This window comes from Chroicocephalus ridibundus, chromosome 2 (assembly GCF_963924245.1).
Source record: "Chroicocephalus ridibundus chromosome 2, bChrRid1.1, whole genome shotgun sequence".
Taxonomy (NCBI): domain Eukaryota; kingdom Metazoa; phylum Chordata; class Aves; order Charadriiformes; family Laridae; genus Chroicocephalus; species Chroicocephalus ridibundus.
In genome coordinates, this window is record NC_086285.1 from 74,939,750 (window position 1) to 74,964,526 (window position 24,777).

The window sequence follows — 24,777 nt, forward strand, 5'->3', positions numbered from 1 at the left end:
TCCAGCTCGTGCATCTCTGCACGGCAACGGTTGCGCACCTCAGGAGCGAAGTGTGCATTTCGTTTTAATTCTCGGAGAACAATTTTCTCAGAGGCCTGACCCTGTAAGGAGCAAAGTGTGCTGTGAGTCCTCAAAAGGCAGCCCAGTATGTAGAAATTCAGAAGGATTCTTTGTACGTGGTCGCTTTCTGAAACAATTCTGGATTTTATTGGGGGAAGAGGTAAAAGCTCTCTCATGTCTCCTGCACGGGCAGTGTGGAGGTTCAGTCGTGCCTAGCTGTGCCCAATATTAAATTAGACTAGACACATGGGCTTACATCTTCCACCTACACACTGAGCTGTTCTTTTTCGACACGGCTTTTCCTTTAGCCTCATTCTCTAGCTAGCACAGGATTAAAAGAAGTCGGTATTTTTTTAATTTATTTTTTTAATTGCTGCGGAGTCAGCTAAAAAAAAAAATAATGTTTGACCCTACTAAGTGTCATCCTCATTAACCATGAAGAGTTTGCTCTCTGCAAAATCTAACACGGAGTGCTTAAAGCAGACAGGTGCAAATTACAAGCTGTTTCTCTTTGGCTGCCATCCCTTAAATAGACAAAGTAATAGACTAGGAAAAGGGAAAAGGTTCCAGCTCCAGCTGCATAAAGGAAAGCCTTAACAGGGACTCAGCAGCTGGTTGCAAGAATTAAATGCTGTAAATACCAACTAACGCATTTGTGTTTGTGTGTTCGCAGAGGAATATGTTTTTAGTAAGGCTCCATCCCTTCTCATGCAAGAGGATCACTCTCTGAAATCTGTGCTCTGCTTTATGTTGGATGGCTAATGCTCTCGCTGAAGTGAATGAGAACAGAAGCCAACATACCTGTTCCTGCTTACCATCATTACACTCCTTAGAGCATTTCAGGCATTATTAGGTTCTTGGAGCTCTACCAGATTGACAATATTTCCAGCTACTTCTCTTTGGGCTGTATTCAAACAAGGCCCCAAAGGAAAAAAAAAAAACCAACAAAAAACAAACCACAAAACCAACCCACAAACAAAACCATGGATGAATCTGCTGAGCTAGTTTGCTGATGTTAGAAACAGTTGTTCATATTAGGAACACCTAATTTAATTTCATGAAAGAGACATAACATGCCAGTATGTGTATGAATCTAAGGTATGCATTTCCTAAAAGGAACTAAAACTCTGTCATTCCAAAGTTGCTCTTCTTTTTGACTTCCAGCTTGCATGGGGACTGCTGTCTGGAAGCAGTAACTTTAACTTTAACTCTAAGGCTGCTGATGAGGTCTGTCTGTGTGATCTTCGTAAGCAGATAAGGGTAGGGAGACAGCTCAGAGCAGAGCTTGTTTACAGCAGGACAGAAGAAAACAGCTAGACATAAATGAGGGCTGACGGTTTCATGAAGCACAATTGGTTGATCACAGATTCAATATGACTGCCCTGAACTGAGCGATGATCCGTACAGTATGCAAAATTCACTTTCTTGCTGGTCTGTGCCCACCAGCCTTCCAGCAGCTTTCCCAGAGCCCCTCAGCCACGGCTTTGAGTGGAACCAGAGCTGAACGCAGCATTGTTGTACCCAATTCCTTTTGACAACAATCACATTCTTTTAAAAACTTCATAGGTTTTAGTTGTCACTGGTTATAAATGAGGGTTTTTTCCCTCGCTGCTGCTGCTGCTGTTGTTGCGGCGCTCGCTGCTCTCCTGCAGACCCGAGTACGGCAGGTCCTGGTACTCCCGGTTTTCCTTTGTTTCAATTGGTATTGGAAAGCAGGCGGTGCGTTTTAATGACGACGGCATGCAAAAAGGCATTTAAAGGTTTAGGTCACATTTTGAATGACATGCTGATTAGTCTGCGCTGTGCTCAGACACTTGTAACTCCCCTTTGCTGTAATGCAGCACACTCAAGGTAAAAAAGCATTTAAAAATTAAAATAAAAGGCAAGACTTTTGGTTTTTCACCAACTGTGGTGGAGCTTTGAGCTAGGATGAATTGCTATCAGCAGCAGCATCACCCCTTAAACTTGACTTTGCAAGCAAAGGACATCCCCTTTCTATGTGCTGGTGGGGGATGGACAGGTCTGACGTGTTTTGTTTGTGGATGCAAGCTGGAGCACCTCCACTGCAGGTGTAAACCAGCACAGCCATTGTATCACTTGAGGCTCAAGTTGTGTCACTTCGCTTTTTTGTAGGAATGCTTATTTATGTTTATTTTTGGATAATGTCCTATATTAGAATGGTGGCTTTCTGCACGGACGCGCATTCATGTGCATTAATCTAGGTATGCTCACACAACTGGACTTTGCCTGCAAATACGGCAAGTGGTCACTGAAAGAGTTTTATTTAATTTGCTGTTGCAAACCTGAGTTTTGCAGGTACATGCGAACTGATTAAAGAACAATTGCTTTAGACATAAATTTGCATAAATACATAAATTAACTAGTAGTGACTAATGATAAAATGAATATAAAATGCCACTGGATAATTTCCTGCCTATTCTCTGATGAGAAGGCAAAGGTATCGTAAAGGTAGGGGGGCTGGGGAAGGAAACCTAAAATGAAGGGGGGGGGTTTGAAAAAAAGAGTGTAATTTACATGACTTAAAGGTGCTCATGTGTCAAAGAGAGAAGGATGAGGAAATTGGCTGGAGATAGGTATGCGAGGAAAATGTCTTCTAATTTCCTCTGAAGCACAAAGTGACAAGAACATGTGTTGATTACACAAAAGCCAACACCAAAATACTCTGCTACCGAGTTACGTTGAGAAGTAACCCTGGAAGAGTTCCTTTCTGCTGTTGAAAATGAAGTGTTGCTTTCATTCTAAAAATAGGAACTTATGAAAAGCACCTTTTCAAAACCTGATCACATTAAGGGACAAGGGCATAATTTCTTTTGAAGTTCTTTGGAAAGTAAGTAAGTGTCACAAGCCTGTTCATCAACTACTTGAAAATACTAATTTGTGTTTGAGTGGGTGAAGTGACAAAAACTGTAGCCTATTGTATCCCTGAAAAAACAAAATTTGGTGCTAACTATACCGAATACTTTAAAAAAACCCCAAACAACAAGCAAACAAAAAACCCCTCAAAACACACACACAGGAAAAGACACTCCGAAACATCAGAACCCGCTATGCATCTTTATTAGATATGGGGGAGGAGGAATTAAAAAAACTTTTTTTTTTTAATTCTTGCTGTGAAAGGAGCTTATGCGTTTTACAGACTGTAACAATTGAAAGTTGACTCTGGCCTATGTAGGTTTTGCTAGGGAACTCTGACATGCGGAAGGAATACAGAGAACGAAATGCAGATCATCTCAATTCCGTCAAAGTTACGAATGTATACCGAGTCACACCGGTTGAAAAGTTGTCTCAGAATTTTGTCTAGACGTTGTTTTCTTTAGCTATTGACATAAGTTTAAGGTTTTGTGTGGTGATTATACGCAGCGTAATAAGAATAATCATCACACAGCAGCGTTACAAATACTGCTGTAATCTTTAAAACTGACTTGATTAAAATTTTATGGTATGCAGGAATGCAGCAATACTTTAATATTGCAAAAGGGATATGATTCTAAAGATACTAACCGAGCTAATGTGTATTTTTGAAAGATTTTTCAGTTGGGAAAAAATCAGCAACGGTAGAGTGAATTTCTGAACCTATTGAACTCCTGTCAAAATTATCATTAACTTCAGTTGTACTGCATGTGACTCGTAGGAATTAATTCTGTTATATTATTTATTGTAGTTTCCAGATTGTGTCTAGTCATTTTTACACATATTAGCTTTTTAGTAGGGTAGTAGTCTTAATTTAGAGGAAGTCCACTGTTTTCAGACTAGCATATATGCATATGTGCATACATATGTGGATGTATATGAAGATATTAATATCTATAGTAATCTGTCAGTGCTATGGTTGAGTTATTTTTGACAGATTTATTGATCGTGTCTGCTGCAAGCATTGTTTTTTCACTTGAAATTGACACCCACAATCAAATGGGAAAGACGGATGCTTTAAAAATTGCAATTTTTCAGTGATTCTTGTAATTAATCCTTTTGTATTGACAGTTTCCAGGAGCTATGTTGCCAGGAGTGGTCTTTATCACTGGACAATTAAGCAACTGGCTTGAAAAAATAACGCTGTTTTGAGAAACTGCCGTGTGACGTTTGAAAATAAATGGGTCTAACTGTTTTCTTACTTCGGTTTTGGCTTTGATTAATACTCCCAGATGTACTTTGTTTTAGGTAATCTCTGCCTGCTTTGACTGTTAGCATCTATTATAGCGGTCTGTAGCCATGCACCAGCCCACGTGTGACTCTCTTGCCAGCGCCGCTCAAGGTATTATACAAAGATGGTGTTTAGCATTTGGGCCTTCCTGATGGTAATAATGTGACCGCGTTTTTTTTGAGTCTGGCTTCCCCATGAGAATTAACATGGAACTTGTCAGAGTCTGGGTCCTCCAAGATCTCCTGCTATTTGTTTTCACTGTAACTGTTGTTGACATCTCTCTAATATTAAACGAACTTTTTATCGTTGTAGTGAGTCCTGCTTCCCCTCTCTTCTGGACCGTGACCTCTCTTTTGTGACATCTCGTCGTAAATTGTTTTGGAGTTATTTTTATTTTATCGCCTTGCACAAAATGGTAGAGCTCATTCATTTTTAGCTGTTCTGTGATGAACAAATACACTGGTTGTGTAAGTGGACCTAGAAAAGAAGGGAATGGGGGATATCAGGGAAGTCTGTCTATAAATATGCTGCATAACCAAACTTTTCTAAATGAAGCACTGCAGTTCTGCAAGTGAAATAAAGCAGTTGCTGCTGAATGCATACTGTAAAGGCAAGTCTTATAATGTTCTTCATTTGTTGAGGTTCCTTTGCATTAATTAAACTTGGGAAAAAACAAAGTATTTTAATGTGACCTTCATTTGGCATTTGTTTTAACTTTTCTTCTCCTATTTTATTTAATTCTTCCACTTCTGTTGTTCAATTAGTGTTTGACCCCTTTAGCAGAGATGTAAATTAAATGACATTTCAATGCCATCCCATATTTAAAATACTGTGTTAGTTGTGGATCATAAAGGATGATCTTCGTTCTTTAGCTAATTTATTCATTTAACAATTTCCCTCCAGAAGTTCCAGCAGAAGGCTCTGAAGCAAACTAAGCAGAAGAAATCCAAGTCGGCTGAATTTCTGATGGGTGAGCCTTGCTTGATGAGTTATTGCTCATAATTTGTGTAAGGATTAATTAACTAATTACAGACAAATGGCTGTGGGCGAAATTTTGCTCTTGCTTGTCAGGGTGCAATTTGTAATTATTTTAATCATTTATTCTTTTTTTTTTTTTTTTTTTTTAGAGTTAATTTTAACCTAATTCTGTTTTGGCGACATTTGAGGACGATACACTTGAGTCTTTCAGCAAAGGAATTACTAGAAGGAATTTTCTGCTTGTCATTGAAATACACTTTGCTATAATGTGCTCTTCTGACCTCCTTGTTTTCTGTAGTAAAAGAAGAGAGAGCAGCAACAGAAGGCATTGAAAATCCGGCTTTTAACATCAGCAGCACAGATCTTTCAGTATATCAGCCTTCAGAAGAGAGAGTTATTAGACATGACAAGCCAGATAGCACCCTTGCAGCTCACCAACAAAAATTCGGGCTGCAAGCCCATGCTGAACCAAGAGGTGAGACATCAAACCCGATTAGCCTCAAACGCGGTGACAGTGGGTTGTGTTCCCCATCCAACCTGCATGCTCCGTGGCCTGCGCCGGGCGTTCCCTTCCTGACCTGTCCAAACAGGCGCCCCTGCAAACCTTGGTGGGAAACCCAAAATACCGCTGAAAACATCGGCTGTCTAAATAATTAGAGACCTGGGCTCTGTCTCCATGCTCAAGTGCCTCCCCTTAGCAGGGGGCACAGGTTGCGTGGTGCTCCCCACTGGTGGGGGGTAGAGAGCGGGGACCGGGCTCTCATGGCAGCGCTTGCCCCTAATTTGTGTGTTGGGTTGGGTTTCGGAGGCACCGCAGCTGGTCCGAGCGCACAGATGCTGCTCCCTCGCTGGCTCCCTCGCATCGAGTAGTTTTAAACAGCTTACAGATCCGTGATTGATTGTTGTCCTTAGGTCTCCCATATGCCCTCAGTCAATCAGCATCTTGCCTCTGCTTCATGTTTCATTATTTTTTTCAGCCAGTGTTGCTCAGATACTTGGAGTCAGAGAGTCCTGCTCGCTTGGCTTGTCCAGGGGAGCGATCTTGGCTTTTAAGCTAGGCTTTGATGCAGCACTCAAAAGAGACGCTGCCTCAGGAAGCAATCTCTGTTTATTATTTAGGCTCATTCAAACATACTATAAGGATCTTCACTGATGTTAGTTTTCATTTTGCAGAGGTTTGATATCTTTTAACCTCTAGTGTATGGTTACTCTATTTTGAATTATTATTACTGATGAATGTTATGACGAACATAATGTTTTCACTTAGTAATCTAGTGAGGAAGAAGGTGAGGAAAAGAATTTAAAGGCATCTTGTGAGCTATATGAGAAAAATCTTGGGCCAAGATTTAATGTAAAAGCAAAAATGCCTGAAGTCAGACCTAAAATCTTCCCTAAATACCCATTAAAAAAAAAGAAAAAAGTCTTATTGGACTGTGTGGTGTCATTAACTTCAAGTGGACTGTATGCATCCGTGAATATTTGAACGTGCATCCAAGGTCTGAGACCACCTAAGGTACCAAAGGAACTGGTATGACTTTGACAAGTCCTGATCACCCAGCATTTCCCGTTAACTCGCAAGCGGCGATGCTGCTGCTTGCTAAGTACCCTTGCCTACCAGCCCAGGTATTTAAATGGGTAAGTGCAGGCTGGTGAGCAGAACTTCAGGAATTTGCTTTTAAAACTCGGGACCTTGTTGTGTTAAGATTTTATTCTTGTGGGACTGGAGAGCCCACGGCTCTTAATGGCCCCTTGCAAAATTAGGTTTGGCTTTCCATTTAGCCTTCATGTGACTCTGCAGCACCGCACGGAGCAGGAATTCTTCGTCTTTCCCTTGCAGCCTGTCAGAACAGTGATTAAGCAGACAAAGGGATTGATTGTTTTTTAATGAAATAGTCTATCTGGCAAAAAATGAAGTCAGGCTCGCTGGAGACTATCCATGCTTTCAGTCGTCTCTTCAGAAATTCATGAATAGTTCCCTCAAGAAAACAACACATTTTTTTAAAAGCCTGAAATGTGTTTTTAAACATTTTGATTTTTCATCCTAAGTAGCATTTTGTTCAAAAAACCCTAACTGAATATAATCTTTGTGAAAGGAGTAGAAATTGTTATATTTTGCCTGGAATGCAATGCCTTGATACACTGCTAAGTGTTTCTGTAATGGGAGAGGAAAGCTTGCTGAGAGTCGGAAAATATTGTTTCCCAACACTGCGTCTCCCTCCTCAACCTTCTGTTCATCCAGTTAACCAAAAAGATCAGTTATTCGCGAAGCTCTGCCTCTAAGTCACGCAGCTATTAAAAAAAAATAATCATCCATTTATACCATCATAAAAAGTCTAGATTGGAAGAGACCTCTAGAGATCATCTGGTCCAACCTTGCATTAAATTATTCTAGTCTAACTTCTGTCAGGACTTGTCTGGCAGTCACAGGGGCCGGTTCAGATTTATCAAGGGTTGCTAATAAAACAACAGCTTCAAGCCCGTCCAGAAACTTGGGAAAAAAATTGAACCAAACCTTCTGGTACCTCACAAGCTAATTTTACCTATTCCCGAGTGTAACAATACTTCATTAAAGAGGGAAAGGGAAAAGCCAACTGCATAGGTAAGCACAGTATCGCATAGGTAAGTATGGTATCACATGAATGTGGTAATGTATAAATGGTCGTATTTCACAATCCTCAGTGAAGACTTAGGTCCACAGGTAGCTTACCCCTTCTTGTGGCAATCTGTTGTGGTTTGGGACCACCAGAGCCCACGAGGATCGGTTCCTCAAGCTAGCCTTCCTTTGCTTTGCTCCGTGTTCATGGCTGCTTTACATGATTGCTGTCATTTCAGCTTGTACCAAAACCACACGTGGTGTTGAAAAATACCACCACCCTACAGAACAGGTGAAACTCTTCCACAGCTCCCTCTCCTGCTCCTCAGCTCTCAGGAGCCACTGCGCAGTTCACAAGAGACATTTGAGCAGAGAAGTCTCCTTTTTTTTTTTTTTTTTTTTTTTTTTTTAAACCATAGGAGGCAAGACTTGCACCCCACATTGGAAACTATTTCTCTAGGAGGGGCTGCCCACACATGCCAGCATGGCTTATTGCCCCAAACTTTGCTATGCCAGTAAAATGACAGTTCTTTCGCCACTTCATGCCAGACTTCTTTACTTTAAGGGAAATATCCGCTTAGCATAACAGCACAGCCTGTGTAAAATAAATATGTTTTAGGCCACTCCACTGCTCCCTTTCACTTTTCTCCCCTTTTCATCCCCAGATGCCAATAAAATACTCCTCCTTTTGGGGTTTCCTCCCCTCTGCAACCTTTGGGTGCTCTTACAGCGTTCAGCCCCCAGGGTTAGGTTTGGTTACTTACTCTAGGGGGAATGGTGTTTGTCAATTCTAATGCTCGGTGTTAAACTGTACCATTTAAAAGCAGTTATAACCTTAAGCGCAATTATTTAATCACAGCATTTAGCAGATTACAGGTATGAAAACACTATATAAACATCAGGCTGGATTTTCAGGCTATGCACTTAAAGGCAGGGCATGGAGATGGCATTGCCTTGCTGTTATCTTTCCACCCATCACCCATGTCGTTAACGGCAGCAAATAATAGCTACAGGGGTTGCTATCATCTCCTCCATCTTGCAACAGCGTCACAGCCTGTTCCTCTGTCAGCAATTGCTGGAGGGAAGTGTTTTATACAAAAACCTCCACCTACTTTTGAGATGCCTTCTCACACACCTCCATGCTAAGGATACCAGGAAGGAGTGTGAACAGTCAGCTCTGTGCTCAAGACAGCCTTAAAAACCAGTTGCTGGAGTTTGGCTGTGTCTGCGCAGGAGGCTGCTCTGCAGAACGCGCATCACTTGGGGATTTAATAGCCAGTACAGTGGTCCGTGATATTGCAACTTGCCTACATCCACCCCCAAACAGCTTAATTCACAGGTACGTTTGTGCTATATCAACATCTCCATTCCCTTTCCTCAGAGAACAGAACATCTCCTGAAAAGGAAAGAGATTGTGTGAACTGATTCTTGTTTTCAACAACTGATGAAATCTTTCCAGTATTTTTTTTAGACACTTTTCTACCTTTCAAACCAGATTGGTGGGGGCTATGCTTATGACTTAAAGTGCAAGGCTCCTGCAACGCTTTGCTTGTTGGGAAGCTGAGGTAGAGCATGAAGCCTTATTTGCAGTCACCCCACTGGCCTGTGACAGAAACGGAAATAAAACCTCTGATCCCTAGTTCATTGCTGTTTGTTAGGCCATTCTGTGTTTCACACTGTCATATTTCCTATGATGGGACAATATTCTAAATTTTATCATCATTAATAGACTGTTGTTCAAGAGCAGGCCGTTCAGTAACTCTTTCCCTTGTATACTTTCCATCATTGCTTTTATATGGTGAAGACCTCCTATTGCTCTTAAATGTTATAGTGATGCAGAGGAATTTGCTTGCTATGTACTCAGATTAATCTGATTTTCAGCCAGCCAATTGGTTGCCGCGGCTTCTGCTGAATTTTATCTTTTTGATTCTATGCTGACTCTTTGCTGATCACTCCTATCACCTTCATTTCTTTCTCATATTGCCTGTGAAATTAAGGTCATCTAACAGTAGTCTTGTCTTTGCCAAATTGTTCAATTTATTTGTGTCTGAAAGCACTTGGCGTTTCCTTGTGACTAAATCCAACCAGTTCTTCTGCCTTTTTTCCCCTCAGCAAGTATTTAAATTGCCAGAAATTTTCATGGTGGCCACCCCAGTTGGGAGGTCTAATAGACAAATTTCCCTAGGAAAAATGTCTGGGTTTAGATCATGCAAACCCGCAGTGACAGGAACCTATGCCTACCAATTGCCAGGCACCTGCTCTCAAGGTGAGCCAATATTAGCTTTTCTTTTATCTCCAGAGGGGTCTAAACCCAAAACACTTTGTAGAGTGCCCCAATGTCCAGGTTGGCTTGGTAAAGTCTCTGCCCAGCAAAGGGCTTCCAGCAAACTGTCATGACAGAAGCACCAAACCTCCAGGAATTATGCCGTCTTTGGCTGAAGGCAGAATACAAGGGCAGCTGCTCCACCTCAGAGGGATGATGTATGTCACAAGAAATCCCTTAACACAGGACTACTGTACTTAAGATATTATTGTAGGCCTGCAAAACAAATGTTAGTCTATTTTAGCATTTGATACATTTTGTCCTCAGCTGCCGTGATCAGAAAATGTGCAAGTGGCTTATACCAGTCTGTACTTAGTGTTAACCGCAGCCACCGAGCTACACAGATTTGGTCCAACTAATCCTGGGAAGAGCCCTGTGGGATGGCACTGCTCACATTTCTATGAGACACGTAAAATTTCCAGCCTCAACATGCAGAAGGAATATGTGTCAGAACAAATTAGACTGTGATCTTTCTGGGGTGTCGACCATGCATGTGAGCTGCAGAATCCAGGCACTGGGGCTTTTTGAGCATCCTCCCGCTATGGGGTCTGCCTTGCACCTGGTGGTTGCATGGACACCTTTGGAGACTGTGATGATCTGTTGGTTTTGCGTGGAAGATGAAAGAAAGGCTAATTGTGTTCTCCTGTAGCCTACACACTTGTACAAAGGCTAGAGGCAGTCTGACCCTAAATGTTGATGACTCAAGTTGAAATTCTCTCCAGATGACAAGAAGCATTCATTTTTTTCCCCTATCATCCCCAATACACAAATCTTTTTTTCAAAACCAGATTATCTCCTAAAATCAAAAGCTCTAATTAATTCTACCATTTTATCTGCAACAGGCGCTGTTAACATCTCATATCATGCTCCAATAAATTTGCCCACAGAGATTAACAATATTTGAGGGGGGAAAAAAAAGGGGGTGGGGGAACCAAGGAGGGAAAACCTCTTTCGATTGAAGATCAGAAACTATTCTTCTAATTAGCCTGGGTACAGCATGGCATTAACATGGCTATACTGCTTCTGGGAGCAAATTAGTGTCTCTATGTGGTGTTCTGCTGCACCACATCCTAGCTGCAGAGCTAGGTTGGATGTATCTAACACAGTGGTGCGTGCTTCCTACGGGGAAAATCCCACTGTAAAACAGAGTAGTTCTGCTCCTTATCAAAAGCTAATGTAGAGAGAAAACTTTGCTTATGGAGTGGTTACTGCCAAAGGTATTTCAGCTGTGGCAGGGCAATATAAGCCCTTTCTCACTCAAGCATGTAACTGGGTTGAGGACCTTGACCTGGGAATACATGGACAAAAAAAGGGCTTTCTTGAAGGAACCACATGGGATAACAATTTCATGATAAAAGTATCGGCAAGCGCATCAAATTCAGTCTGTTTACAGAGAACTGGAGGCTGAAGCTTTCTGAAAAGAATGTAATTTCACTCCAAAGAGGTTCTAGTTACCCACTGGAGAGACAGTAAGCACAAAAAAGTAGGCATCTGCTGGAAACTTGTGTTTGTGCTGCATGTGAAGGAAATAGGAGCTTGCAACATGGACTATTTGTGTTGGACGAAATGATTTGCATAAAGGATGGGACCAGAAATATGAATCTAAACCCTACCCCTTTTTTCTTAAACAATGGCAAAGTTTATATCTAATAATTCAGGTTCCGTGTATGTGGTTCCATGCTTTCCGATTCCAACAGGGACTTGAAATGGAAATGCCAAACCCGTTATGCAGGGCATGATGGATCACCATGTATGCATAGGAATAAAAAGGGTTGTCATTGGAAGTAATTTTGCGTTGAATTACACAATGTGTAATCCAATTGAAATCAGCAGAACGGCACAAGGTGTAATGTAGTGTGCAAAACGTGATCCATTGCATGCAATTTCAGCAACAGGGATACTGTACCACTCATCTAAGTAATGTGCTAAAATTGAATTTGTGAAAGGTAGGGAGAGAAGAATTGTGAAGAATGGATGCATTTTATAATTGGGAAATACTCTTTCAGAACGTGACTGAATATACATTTTTAAGGCTAATTTATTACACTTCGAAATTGTTTGCTTCAAAATAGTGCTGTCGGACCCTCAAAATTCAGCAAGTTCCCTTACATGGAATAGTGTGAGACCTGCCGAGCCTGCCAGCCTAGGAGCTCTTGGTATCTATTTTTCCCATTGACATGTGTCACGTTATCTAATAGTGTTCCTAAATCAACTCCATCATCATCATCAGTAAATCTTTTTCTCACGCCTTCGACCAACAGCGTTTCCCCAGGAAAAGCAGCAGGTCTTGCACTGGTGTCCCTTGGCACAGTGCCTCCGTTGCCTGCAGGGGAAGTAAGAAAAAAAAAAATAAAAAATTCCCATACCATACCTTTGCTTAAACAGCAGCAAATGCGGTAAGTCTTCCAGGAGTGGAGTTTGGGGGTGGGGGGTGAAAAAGGGTGCCGTGAGTGTGGTGCGGCATTCTTCAAGTGTCGGGGAAGGCACAGCATGGTCTGCACTTCTCAGGCTCACGAACGGCCCCTTTGCCGGTGTCCTGTCAAAGCTGACAAGTGAGTTTATTCAAGGCTTGTAATATAAACATAAGACACAGTTATGTGGTTTACTTATTTACCTACCCTCTCCGCTGAGGATAAGGAAAATGACATACGATACCTTTAAAACCTCTTTAACATTAAGAAGTCACCCGTTGATGGTAGTATTTAACTAGCTATATTTTCAAGATATAATCTACTGTCCGGTCACTTCCTTAATGCTCTTCAATTTGAGGATGCCATTAACACCTAATTTTTCATTGAATTCTGCCTAGTACTCTTGAAAATTTGAAGCTCGATGCAAAACACTCTACCCCCCCCATGTATTTGGTGATAATCTGGAATAACTTCATACTAAGGAATCTTATTTTAGATCTACATCTAAAATAATATAGGCAATATTTAACTATACTTATAGATGATGTTAGATGTAAATCTAAAAGAATGATAATATGCCTTAATTAGGGCATTCTCTATGTAACCTAGATAAGCCTATATAAATTTAATTAAAGGCATTTGTAATGGCCACGAGCTGAGGTCAATGTAACAGATATCATGGTTCAGTAATAACAATTAAAGATCCAAACTAAAAGTATAACTTCTGGTTAACTCATAAGCACTATTTTTTTTCTTGCTGAAATGAGAACTGAGACTTAACGTTGTTTTGTGGATTACATATTAATTCAGTATGTTCTTCAAAACTAGTTTTATTTTTAATATCTTCATAACATTTAGATATGAGTAAATCTAGTAACACAAAATTTTGTAATAAGGCCTCAAAATATTTCCATGTGAAAGTTTCAAACTTTCCTAAATTATTTTCCAGTTTTAAATTATTGTTTAAATCAAATAAGAACATATAAATTCACTGGAAATCCAGTTAGTTTCTTACTGTCCATGAACTCACTGTTTACACAGTTTTGGTGGATGATTTTTATTTTTCTGCACTTTCTGCATTATGTGAGGGGTTTTTTTTAAGGGGGTAGGCTGCTTTCTCCTCTCTTATGCTGTAGTTGGTTTGACTGAATTTTTTATAATTCTTTATAGCTTTTTTCCAGTAGTGTAGATTAGACGCAAAGGCCTGTATGTACAATGAAGCAACTTGCAGATACCAGGCTTTGTCAATGTAGATACCAAACCATGAAAATGGTGTGTGGGAGTGCTAGTCGCAAGACCTGCCATGTCTTGAGGAAGGATGAACAAGAGGAGGAGTTGGAAATGCAGGAGGTGGGACCCTTCTCTCCCCTTCCTCCTGATCCCAAGTCTTAGTTCTTGCTGGCCATGTTGAGGTGGGCACCTATCTTAGAGGGGATTCAGGTCTGACCCCAGGAAACCACTCTGGCTTTTTCAGTTGCATACTTTTCTCATGAAGAAACAAGGAAGTGTCCTAGCACACAACCTTACATTTTGGCAGCCCAAAGGGCCGTATCTGCAAAGTAAAATGAAAAGTATCCCTAGGGAAACAAGTTCAATTCTGTTGAATGGAGACAGTATTTACCATGATGTTCACTAACAAGAATTGCTGCTGAAACCAGTGCTTTGGGAGAGCTGTGTGGAAAGAAGGACTACTCTTTTCCATTGCTGGCTGCATCACTGTTTCAAAGCTACTTTGGGTCAAAATGCTGTCCTAGACTGGAATTTCATCTTTCCAAGATGCCCGTCTTATTCTATCTTATGCAAAAGGTTCTTATGAGTTGCCTTAGCAATGCCCAGAAATGTTCTACCAAGTCATTGGTAGAGACACATGTTGACTACTCTACTGCCTGAAAAGGGGTAGCTATTACTTAATAAGGCAAGTTTGCTCTGACCATACTGTGCATCCTGTCTTATAATGAAGGCCGGCTCATGCCAAATTTTTTGGTTTTATCCCTAAGACCCAGCACGACTCTGAAAACAAGCACCAGTAAATGCTTATTCAAGCTTTTTAGTAGTCAGTCACCTGGCTGTTATTAATTCCCTCATTGTTACATCGGTCAGGAGACAACAAATCCAACAGAGCTCTGTCTATTCTTTCATTAAACTAAAACCCTAGATCAATAGTAGAATATGAAGGACGATGGAATAATTGCCTGTTATCCGAATTCCTTGCTGTACCCTTGATGTGATATTGATACGGGCTATCTGATCTCTTTGTGGAGTAGCAGACCTTGTAGAAATGCAGCTTAGTCATGCCATTTCTGTGTTATGCTCAGGACTGTATAATTGACTACAGACGTCTTAGCTTAAAAGCCATCTTAGAGTTTCATCCAGTCCTAGTAATACGTGTGCAGTCCCATGGGCTGCATCCAAGGATTATGCTAATTTTATTAGCAACTCCTCATGCTTTAATTAAACTGTATAAATTCCCACCTGGTCACTGTTGTGCCAACACCCTTCTTTCAGTTTTTATTTGAATTTATAGATAATTTGGGGTTTTGCTCTTCCATTCTATTTCCTGAATTATCTGTTGTTTTTTCCACATGAAACGACACGATTTTGAAGGGTGAATAGAGTTTCAAATTGAGTTAATGGTTTGAGTGAACCTCTGGATCAAAGCAAAGACCTAAGTTTCCAAAGTTGGCCAGCTCTTCACAGGAGCAGATATTCAAAGAAACTTGCTGTCTGAAAGCATCAAGCTATACGCTGCTGTTCAAAATACCTGCAAGCAAGCTCTGTATTAACATTTACTTTACTGTGTTTATACCACGGAGCAGAGCGATGTGAATTCCTTAGTGGACTGTTAATTTACATGTTATACACTTTCAAATATTTCCAAAAGCAAATGTGAAATGATTAGTAATCCATTCACATGCTCACAAAATGTTATTAGCAAAGTGCCTTGGGCAGTATGTTATGTCGAATAAAATTGATAATTTTGTGTTTTAAAACTAAAGCAACCTCCCCCAGCCCCCCCAAAATCTTAGGATCTGCCCAGAGCCTAGACCCTCCTGGTCACACCAGTTCTCGGGGAATGTTGAGCTGAGGGGGGAGGGAGATCAAAAACCCCACCAAAAAAACCTAAGAGCAGCGATCTAAGGTTTGCAGTGATTTTGACTCTTTAGAAAAGCCTCACTGCAAGTATTCTGTGGAGTCCTGCAGTTTAAAATGCCTTGTTATGTATAAAATCAGCATAAGGAGGTGATTCTGGTGTTTACCACTCATTCTACCTACACATGTTGTTCTGGAGAAATCAAACGTGGCTCTTTTTAATTCTGCATAACTTTCTGTCTCCAGCAGTGTGTGGTTCTGACAGAGCCAAAGCTCTGGTTGAAATATCTCCTATTTCTCAAAGAAGGGTTAGAGTGGTTCTTTTTTAGAGGACCAAAGAGCAAGCTGTTTAATGGTATTTGTCAACATATTTCTTTTTGGAATAATGGTTTCCATGCCTTGCAGACTCAAATATAATATGACACTTCCTCTTAAATGCCAATTATTCTGTCCAGAAGAGTTGCCTAACAGTCTACTCCTCAGACTTTCACACCAGACCCATAGGATAAAGAATACAGAGTATTAAAATTCAATAAAAGCTGTTGTGATATTAAGACTGTACACTAGCAATGCACTAGCTTATGCACTAGCTTGAGTATTGCTTGTATGGTTGCAACATACTTTCCAGCAATTTACATTTACTGCTATGAAGTAATTGAATAAAGAGATGCATCATCATTTTCTTTTTTAGCACATGGGTGAATTATTTTACCAACGTGTGAAGGGGTGTTCACATAACATCACGGTGCTTTGTGCTAGAGAAAAACAATTACAGTGAATAAGGTAGAATGGCTCTGTTATTGCAGTACATAAGACTTTGATTACATACTGCCAAGATTCATACCAGCCTAGTAGTTGTTGACAGATAAAGTAACAAAAATGAAACTCATTTATTTTTTCTTTATTGAGACCTCAAGGTAAAGCAAATTTTCAGTTCTTGTACTTACTACATTGAAGGAACAGAGACTGACAGTCAAAATGTGCTGGTCCAGAAATATAAATTAAACCTAGTTTCATATCAAAGTTTCATTTAGTCTCTGAAAAGGAGGTGCTGCTTGGATTATTTTTGATCCTAAAACAAATACACTGTAGACTACTATAGTGTATCTTGGATGAATTAACCCCCTCGTCCATTTAGTGCTTTTGTATTTTCCAGGATATAGATCTGTGTCTATTCGAGCAGTTTTAAAATTTGTTACGGACTTAATTATTTTACTTTTGCTCTTTTTAGTAATAATTTACTATATTTGCAAATCCAATGAATGTAAGGATGGTTTTAATAGAGTGTAGCGCTTTTGCTGAAGGAAGGACACGTTTTGAGGAAAGAGGCCTCCTTCCCCCCTTGTGTAAAGAAAATTCTGGCTTTTACTGGGATTTGCTCTAGGCAGTTATATGCTGCATTATTCCTTGATAAGTCTAACAAATTACTTTTTTTGGTAAACTTGATTAGTTTCTAAAGAGCAGATAAAACTAGCCGTTGAAATGGAAAGTGCTAAAATGAGTGGTTTTATCCCATCAAAATCTTGGATTAGTTACCTAGCCCAACTGAATATAATTGCTGTTCAGATTAATGAGGCAGTATTCTAGTATCTCCTCTGTAATTAAACACTTCTCTGGTTGAATACAGTATTAAAGATGCACCAGACGTTGAAACCTCAGTGGTGAAATTTAAAACTGTTGAAATTGGAGGGGTCAGCTGTGAAACACAAATTCCTCTGCAGCACGGGTAATTCACTTGTAAAATGTGTTTCAAGAATAGTTTGGCTTATGTTAGGGATGCTGGATTTTTTAAATTTTTCTTATCTTTCCATCATCTAAATTTGAGAATTCTTCTCATTAGTTCCTGAGCAAAAGTAACATAAAGTGCACTTGTTTCTAGAATTACCTTTTCTGACCTTTCACAAGATGATAATTGCAGTACTAGTAGGCTTAGAGGACTTGTTAAAAAAATTAAGCTTATAGAGTAGCAAAAAATGCCCCTTTGCTTGCTGGTGTCGATTTCAAAATTAACATTTTCGTTCATGTGCTTCTAATAATCGCTGACCCTTACTTCATGTGCTTTCCACAGGAAATGAATACAGCAGAAATTACTTTGACCCGTTGATGGATGAGGAAATAAACCCAAGGCAGTGTGGGATGGAGGTCAGTGAAGAAGGTGAGGCAGAATTAAGTATGTAATTTTGGTGTCAGAATATTCTTTTCCATTCATGAAAATGAGGTGACAAAGATCACGTATGCAGTTCTATTTAAATATTGAGGTTTACAATTTAAATTATAAGCCTTACCTGCTCTGAACACGATAGGCAGCATGCATAGTCTTTGATCAAGGACAGTGAGTTAATGGATGGGTAAAAGTGAGGCTGTGCTGTATTCACTCCTCTACCGTAGCAAAATGAAATGTGGTCTGAGAACATTGTCTACGTCGTGTTCTCTTTAATTAATGAAGTTAGTCCCGAACTGAGTACTAAGCTGTAGCTTGTTTGCAACCCTGCTCCCAAAATCCCTCTTGGAGAGCAATTTTGTTACTGAGCTGAACGTGTGTTTGCCTAACTGAAAGAAACCCCAGAGTCTGTAAAAGTTCCCCACATGTGACGAGGCTTTTTTGGTTGTCTTTTTGTCAGTTTAGCTGAGGCGTTTAGCTTTGCCCTCTGTGGACAACAGTGAGGAGTGGGCAGGGTGTGACTCTGCAGAGCTGGGAGAACTGAATTTCTGCATGGGTATGAGAGAGATGAACCAGGAGGTATTGTCTTTCACTGCAAGCGGAGGAAATTCTCCTTCCATGTCATGGCGTTTAGATAAAAAAGGGTGGGAAACGGGCCTGCCTGAATTTGCGTGGAGCTAAGAAGGAATGTCATCATGGTAATGAAGTGCTTAGCTGTGCACTGACTGCTTTGGCCCAGCTCCTGTTGTTAAGGCGCAAACAACCTGATAGCACGCAAGAGCCAGTTCTCCGGTGCTGCCGTCCTAGCCCTTCGCTCTTTTAAACCTTGTGCTTATTTGTACTGCAGACCCTCTCTAGACACACTGTTGCAGTCAAATCTAAAACCAATTTGCTATAAAGGGTCTCAAAGTAGGTCACTTCTGACATTCATGAGAAACTTTGAGTAGATATGGAGGTTTAAAATTTTGAGGCAAAAACTTATGTGACTGAGAAAAACAGGCTCTGATGCACACCAGTAACTTGTATTTCTGCATACTGGTGAAAAAGATCAAGGTATATCAAGGGTAAATTACATCTAACCCCTATAATTTCCCCATTCGTTGTATGGAACAGCAATGTAATAACTCGGAAGTCAACTTTTGGCTCGGAGATTTTAAATGAAAGATTTTATTTCTGTAGGTACTGCCTTGGTTCATCTTGTGAATAGGTATCACGAGTCACGATCTGCTTCATAACCACAGAATGAAATGCAGATTAGATTTCTGTGTCTGTGCGTGTGTGCCTAAAAACGTGTACGGATAGAGTGGTGACATAAGGGACATGTGGAAATACACTTTTCCTTGTGAGAAAATGTTCTCTTGCCCACAAAATGTTCCCTAGCCTGTGTTGAGGAGGCTGAGTGGTACACACTTAATCTTAATTGGTTCTTTGGTGGGTTTTCTTGTTTGTTGTTGGTTTTTTTATTTTTTACAAAAATCTGAAACAGATGAAAGGTCTGAAAAAGTCCATCTGTTTACAGGGGTGGGAGTGGAGAAGTGGTTTTAGGTACTTGCAGATCGGGCTAGACCTGAGATTCACTTGTGAACAGTTGTCCTTTGGTGTTCCTCCTTTTTCTCCGCAGTGAAAATGTCACTCAAAGGTTGAGGTAACACTTGTTTATTAAAGGTCCGTTAGCAATGGTACTGGCCTGAGATTGGTTATGTCGATATCTGCAGACCAGTTATAAGTCTCTATTTACCAACACCTCTGCCAAGAGCAAGCCTCCCACCTTGGAGATATTCAAAAGCTGTCTAGACATAATCCTGGGCAACTTGGCTCTAGATAGGCCATCTTGAGCAGCGGGGCTGGACCAGATGACCTTCAGAGGTACCTTCGCACCTCAACCAGTCTAATTCAGTGATACTCACAAACCAGGCTTGTTGTCTGGTTTCCTTTTCCTTGCAGAAGCGTTAAATAAATGGAACTACATTTGTGTGTAGTGGAAGGAGTTAAAAGGACAGACAGAACTGAGGTCTGGTCCTGCATGGTCAATCCTCTGATGGGAAACCATATTCGTTTACCTTCTCCTTCTGTCCAGCAGCTGGTCACTAACAAGAGATGAAAGCAGAACAAGATGAAGAAATCAGTGCACACTTTAAAGTTACGCTCTTCTTATGACTTAGCCAAGTCAGGCTCAATGCCCAAAGAGAATAGATGGTGAAAGCAAATCTTCAGCCACTAACTCTATTACGCAAAGTTAAATATCATTTTAATGTGTTCATCGTATGGGATTCTTTAATGGGTTATTCTGTGAAAATGAAGATATTAGCAATTATCGTTTCTATATTTGACAAATTAAATTTGTTCTGGAAATTTGTCTGAGTTGATAATGCCCTGAGAACAAACAACACCCCACTATGGATTTGCTTCCCCTCCTCCACTCCTGCTCCCTGCCAAGGGAACATTTCAATGTTACGTGCTAAAAAAAATAGAAAAGATTCTGTACTTGCAGAAAAGGTTTGTAGAAGCCTCCCTCTTTGAATGCTGTGTGTAACTGAAAAACTTGGCTCTGAAATGTCATGGTAAAGATAATCTATTCTTTGAGATTCTATCAAACACTTAAAAAAAACCACCCAAGGTCCCTTGTAGCTGTACTTCAATCCACCTATTTTGTATGCATTTCTTTGGTCTTCTACCTGCCTGTCTTCACTGATAACTTAGAGAAGTCTGGGAGACCTGAAGAGAAAATAGTCTCAACTGGTCATTTCTCCCTTGAATATAGACACTTGAAGTGATTTTTAGGTCTCATGGAAAAAGGCACATGTATGTCTGTGTGACCCTTGCTCTTTTTAAAAACCTGCAGATGTTACTGGGAATTTGAATGACTGACCAGCCGATAGATCAAAATTCATAGTATGCTGTAATGTAGATAATGTGTTAGAATTATAGACAGCAAGGTAAAATTTCTAATGAAGATCCAAAATAACATTAGAAAACAAATTAGGTACTTTGATTTTATTTTTTTTTTATTAAGAGTCAAACAGAATTCATCTGGCAGTTTGAATATAGATAATCATTTCGACTAATCTATTTAGCAGAATTAGTAAACCAGTTTCAGTGCAGATCAAGGTATAATATTGCTAGCCCTTTAAAAGTATATGATTATGTACTTTTTATTTTAAATGCTCTTTCATAACTCAGAAGAAAATGATAGTCACCTCTGCTATGAAACTAGCACTAATGTAATGAGTTTGTGTGGCAAGGTTTTGGTAGTGGGGGGGGGCTACAGGGCTGGCTTCTGTGAGAAGGTGTCAGAAGCTTCCCCTGTGTGTGATAGAGCTGATGACAGACGGCTCCAAGATGGACCTAAAGCTGACCAAAGCCGAGCCCATCAGCGATGGTGGTAATGCCTCTGTGATAACATATTTGAGAAGGGGAAAAAACAGTGAGAATATGTGAGAGAAACAACTCTGCAGACACCCAGGTCAGTGAAGAAGGAGGGGGAGGAGGTGCTCCAGGCGCCGGAGCACAGATTCCCCTGGAGCCGGTGGTGAAGACCATGGTGAGACTGGCTGCCCCCCTGCAGCCCATGGAGGTCCACGGTGCAGCAGATATCCACCTGCAGGCAATGGAGGACCCCACACCAGAGTGGGTAGGTGCCCGAAGGAGGCTGTGACCCCATGGGGAGCCCGTGCTGGACCAGGCTCTTGGTAGGACCTGTGGAGAGAGGAGCCCTCGCTGGAGCAGGTTTATTGGCAGGACTTGTGACCCCACAGGGGACCCACACGGGAGCAGTCTGCTCCTGAAGGACTGCACCCCATGGAAGGGACCTATGCTGGAGCGATTTGTGAAGAACTGCAGCCTGTGGGAAGGACCCGCGTTGGAGAAATTTGTGGAGGACTGTCTCCCGTGGGAGGGACGCTATGCTGGAGCAGGGCAAGAGTGTGAGGAGGAAGGAGAGGCAAAGACAATGTGTGATGAACAGGCCACAACCCCCATTCCCCATCAGCATGTGCTGCTCGGGGGGAGGAGTTAGAGAAAATCGGGAGTGAAGTTGAGCTAGGGGAGAAGGGAGGGGTGGGGGGAAAGATGTTTTAAGATTTGGGATTTTTTTTCTCATTACCCTACTCTGACTTCTAATTGGCAATAAATAAAATGAATTCCTCCAAGCTTAGTCCATTTTGCCTGTGATGGTAATTGGTCAGCGATCTTTCCCTATCCTTACCTCAACTGATGAGCCTTTCATTATAGTTTCTCTCCCCTGTGCAGCTGAGGAGAGGGAGTGATAAAGAGGCTTGGTGGGCACCTGGTGTCCAGCCAGGGCCAACCCACCACAACTGTGAAAACTATTTGAAAGTGTCAAATGGTTTCTTAACTTTTGTATTTGAATGTCTGTCTGTATAGTTTAAAGTAGTGTTTCCTGAAATGCTACTGGAAGAAACAGTAAATATTTCACTGTTTGTTTTTGTTTTTTTTTTTTTAAGATCCTGTGAAATTTGATGAGCAAATCCTGTATGATAAACTTATGAAGGTTCTGGATGAAGAAAACAAGATGCTGGACTTCCAAGGTAAAGAGCAAAATCATTTGCATAAAGAAAAACAAAACTCTTTTGAGTCTGGATGCGGGGAGGAGAGTGGGTAATCCATCCCCTTGAACTTGGAAGCAAAAGGGACGTTGGCTTTAATGCAAGCCTCTAAGATCTTTTTCCCCAAATGTTTTTGTTTTGAGTCATGTTTATGTGGTTTTAAGTGTAACTTAAGTGGCATGCTTTCTCTAGGCTGCTTCATTGCATGTTGAATTCCACCCATAGAAATGAAGACTGGAAATGTCATTACTTATATGCTTAAAGCTAAAAATCTAAATCCTTATTTAAGCTCATAAATTGGCGGGCCATTTTTCAGATCCATTGGTTATGTCAGGCAGTGTTTGAGGTTATCTACGTAAGGATTTACGCTGGCAGGGAGGGAAGAAAATTATTTCTGTGATTTTCTAGAAATACCAAATTGATGTTCCACCTACAGCAAAACAACAACGTGTAAGAGAAGAGATTTCTTCACTTCAAGCCAGCAGCCTTTGGCTTCACTTATTTGTACGTGTGTTATTTCGCACCCACTTGATTCATGAGGCTGTTACCACCACAGCCTTTCCACAAGGTGCATCTGTTCTCTCTGGTTCATCCTAGGAGAAGTGGCATATGAACAAGCCCCAGCTCAGGGCCGCCCTCACGTTTTTTGTGTATCCCACTTACTTCCCCTTGCTTTCGGCAGAGGTCTTTTGTACAAAGGTATTTTCTGTTCTTTGTATCTGTATGAGATTTCCTGTTCCATTTTGGTTACATCCAGGACCTACTGTGCCAGAGAGACAGAGCAGGTGGTTGCCCATGACACTGGAGCTCCAGGAGCTGCAACGTGTTTTATGACTATGTAGTTTGCGAGCAACTCTGTTTTAGAAGAGGGAAACGTTTTCATTTGCCTAGGGTTTCAGAATCCTTGAACTGGCGCTGGTCATATCAGTAGCATCTTTGAAACCTATTTTGTCTCATTTTAAATGCAAGGAAAAGAAACTACAACAATCATAGCTAAATTCATGCAGATAGTTTAAGCAAAAACCTTTAAGAAATTATTAGCAAGCCTGCTACCGTTGCATGTTAATCTAGAGCTCCACATTGCTGAGAGATTATAACAGTGCTGCAGGTTGATCGTGGCTTTTATTCTGCAACCACACAGATTAAAATAAAAATATGTTTGGCTGTGAAATCAACATTATTTCTATAGGAAAGTTTGACATGGGGTGTCTATCTGTGGTACTTCTGCAGTCCCCATCTAACATTTACAACATTTCATGGTCTTCAATAACTTTATCATCAAAATAACCCTGTATGATGATTAAGGAAAATGTCCTGCTGTCATTTTACAGACTGCCCCAGGGTGAGATCTAGTAACCTTTCCATTAGCTTTTGGAATGTTATCTTCTGAGCTCCCCCAAAGTGGTGGGAGAGGGAGAGAGAAGCATTTCGGGGCAGTGGTTCAACCCACTTTGCTTGGGCACCTCTTAGATGATTAGAGGCCCTGGAAGCAGTTCTCTTTCCTTTGGCTCTAGAAGGGTCTTGAACAACAGACTCAGACTTGACCATTACTTTTTCTATGGCTAAAGATAAGTGTCTATTTGTCTACTTCTAAGCAAGGGTACCGGGGAGTAAAGAGGAAGCCTTTCCCATCTATCAGTGGTTATTCTCTTTTTCAGCTAGGTGCCTTAAAACTTTATATTATATTACAAATAACATTAATGAATATTGTTAAGATTTTTTACAGAGGATAATAGCAAATAGCATATTTAGAGAGAAATAAGGTTTCACTGACCTCTTCAAATGTTTATAATTTAAACTCACCAGGTATGTTTGAACTAAAAATGTCCTTTTCTCCAACTAGTTTTACCAAAGCACCGTGAGAGAGAAAATGCTCTTATTACTGTTCGGCTATGTGCGGTGTGAGACAGGTTCAAATCCCTCATCCATCCAAAGCTGTTTGAACGTTTGTGGTGTGCTCTGCGGACGGTGACCTCGCGCTGAGGGTGCCGAGGTGGCTGAGCTGCTGGCTCACTGATTCACTTCAAGGGCAAGCAAATCCATTACATGTGTGTCTTGCACTCCAGGAGCACGTCAGAGCCCCCCATGTAGGCATGAAGGCAACAAGCGGTGCAGATACTGAAGTCCAGCCTGCTGCTGTCTTGTGTCTTGAGCGGTGCTTCAGTGCTTTTATTTCTTAAAAGTGCCATAATGGGTCTCAGATCTAGTCCTGTGGGTGAATGTCGTGCCTTGTCCTAGCTGAATTTTTTACCTTTCTTGGCTTGGTTGAATAAAATCCAGCAAAGAGCAAGATTTTCCTGAGGAAGCGAGGCTTGTGCAGTCTCCGCCTCTGGATGTGTATATTGGGCTGTATTTATTTCTGCTTGTCTGTGTTTCCCCCTCTCAGTTTTTGAACCTGTTGTTCACTTCCAAACCCTTTTTTTTTAAGAGAAAG

General features: G+C 40.9%; 1 protein-coding gene across 3 annotated transcripts in view; it reads left to right on the forward strand.

The window, feature by feature from the left end:
• Positions 1–24,777, forward strand: part of LOC134510710 (uncharacterized) — a 164,041-nt gene that overhangs the window by 18,644 nt on the left and 120,620 nt on the right. For all 3 annotated transcript variants that reach the window (XM_063323962.1, XM_063323961.1, XM_063323963.1), the window contains exons 3-6: positions 5,126–5,192; positions 5,499–5,675; positions 17,686–17,772; positions 22,242–22,325. In XM_063323962.1, the coding sequence (XP_063180032.1) occupies positions 5,126–5,192; positions 5,499–5,675; positions 17,686–17,772; positions 22,242–22,325 (415 nt within the window). The remainder of the gene's footprint in view (positions 1–5,125; positions 5,193–5,498; positions 5,676–17,685; positions 17,773–22,241; positions 22,326–24,777) is intronic.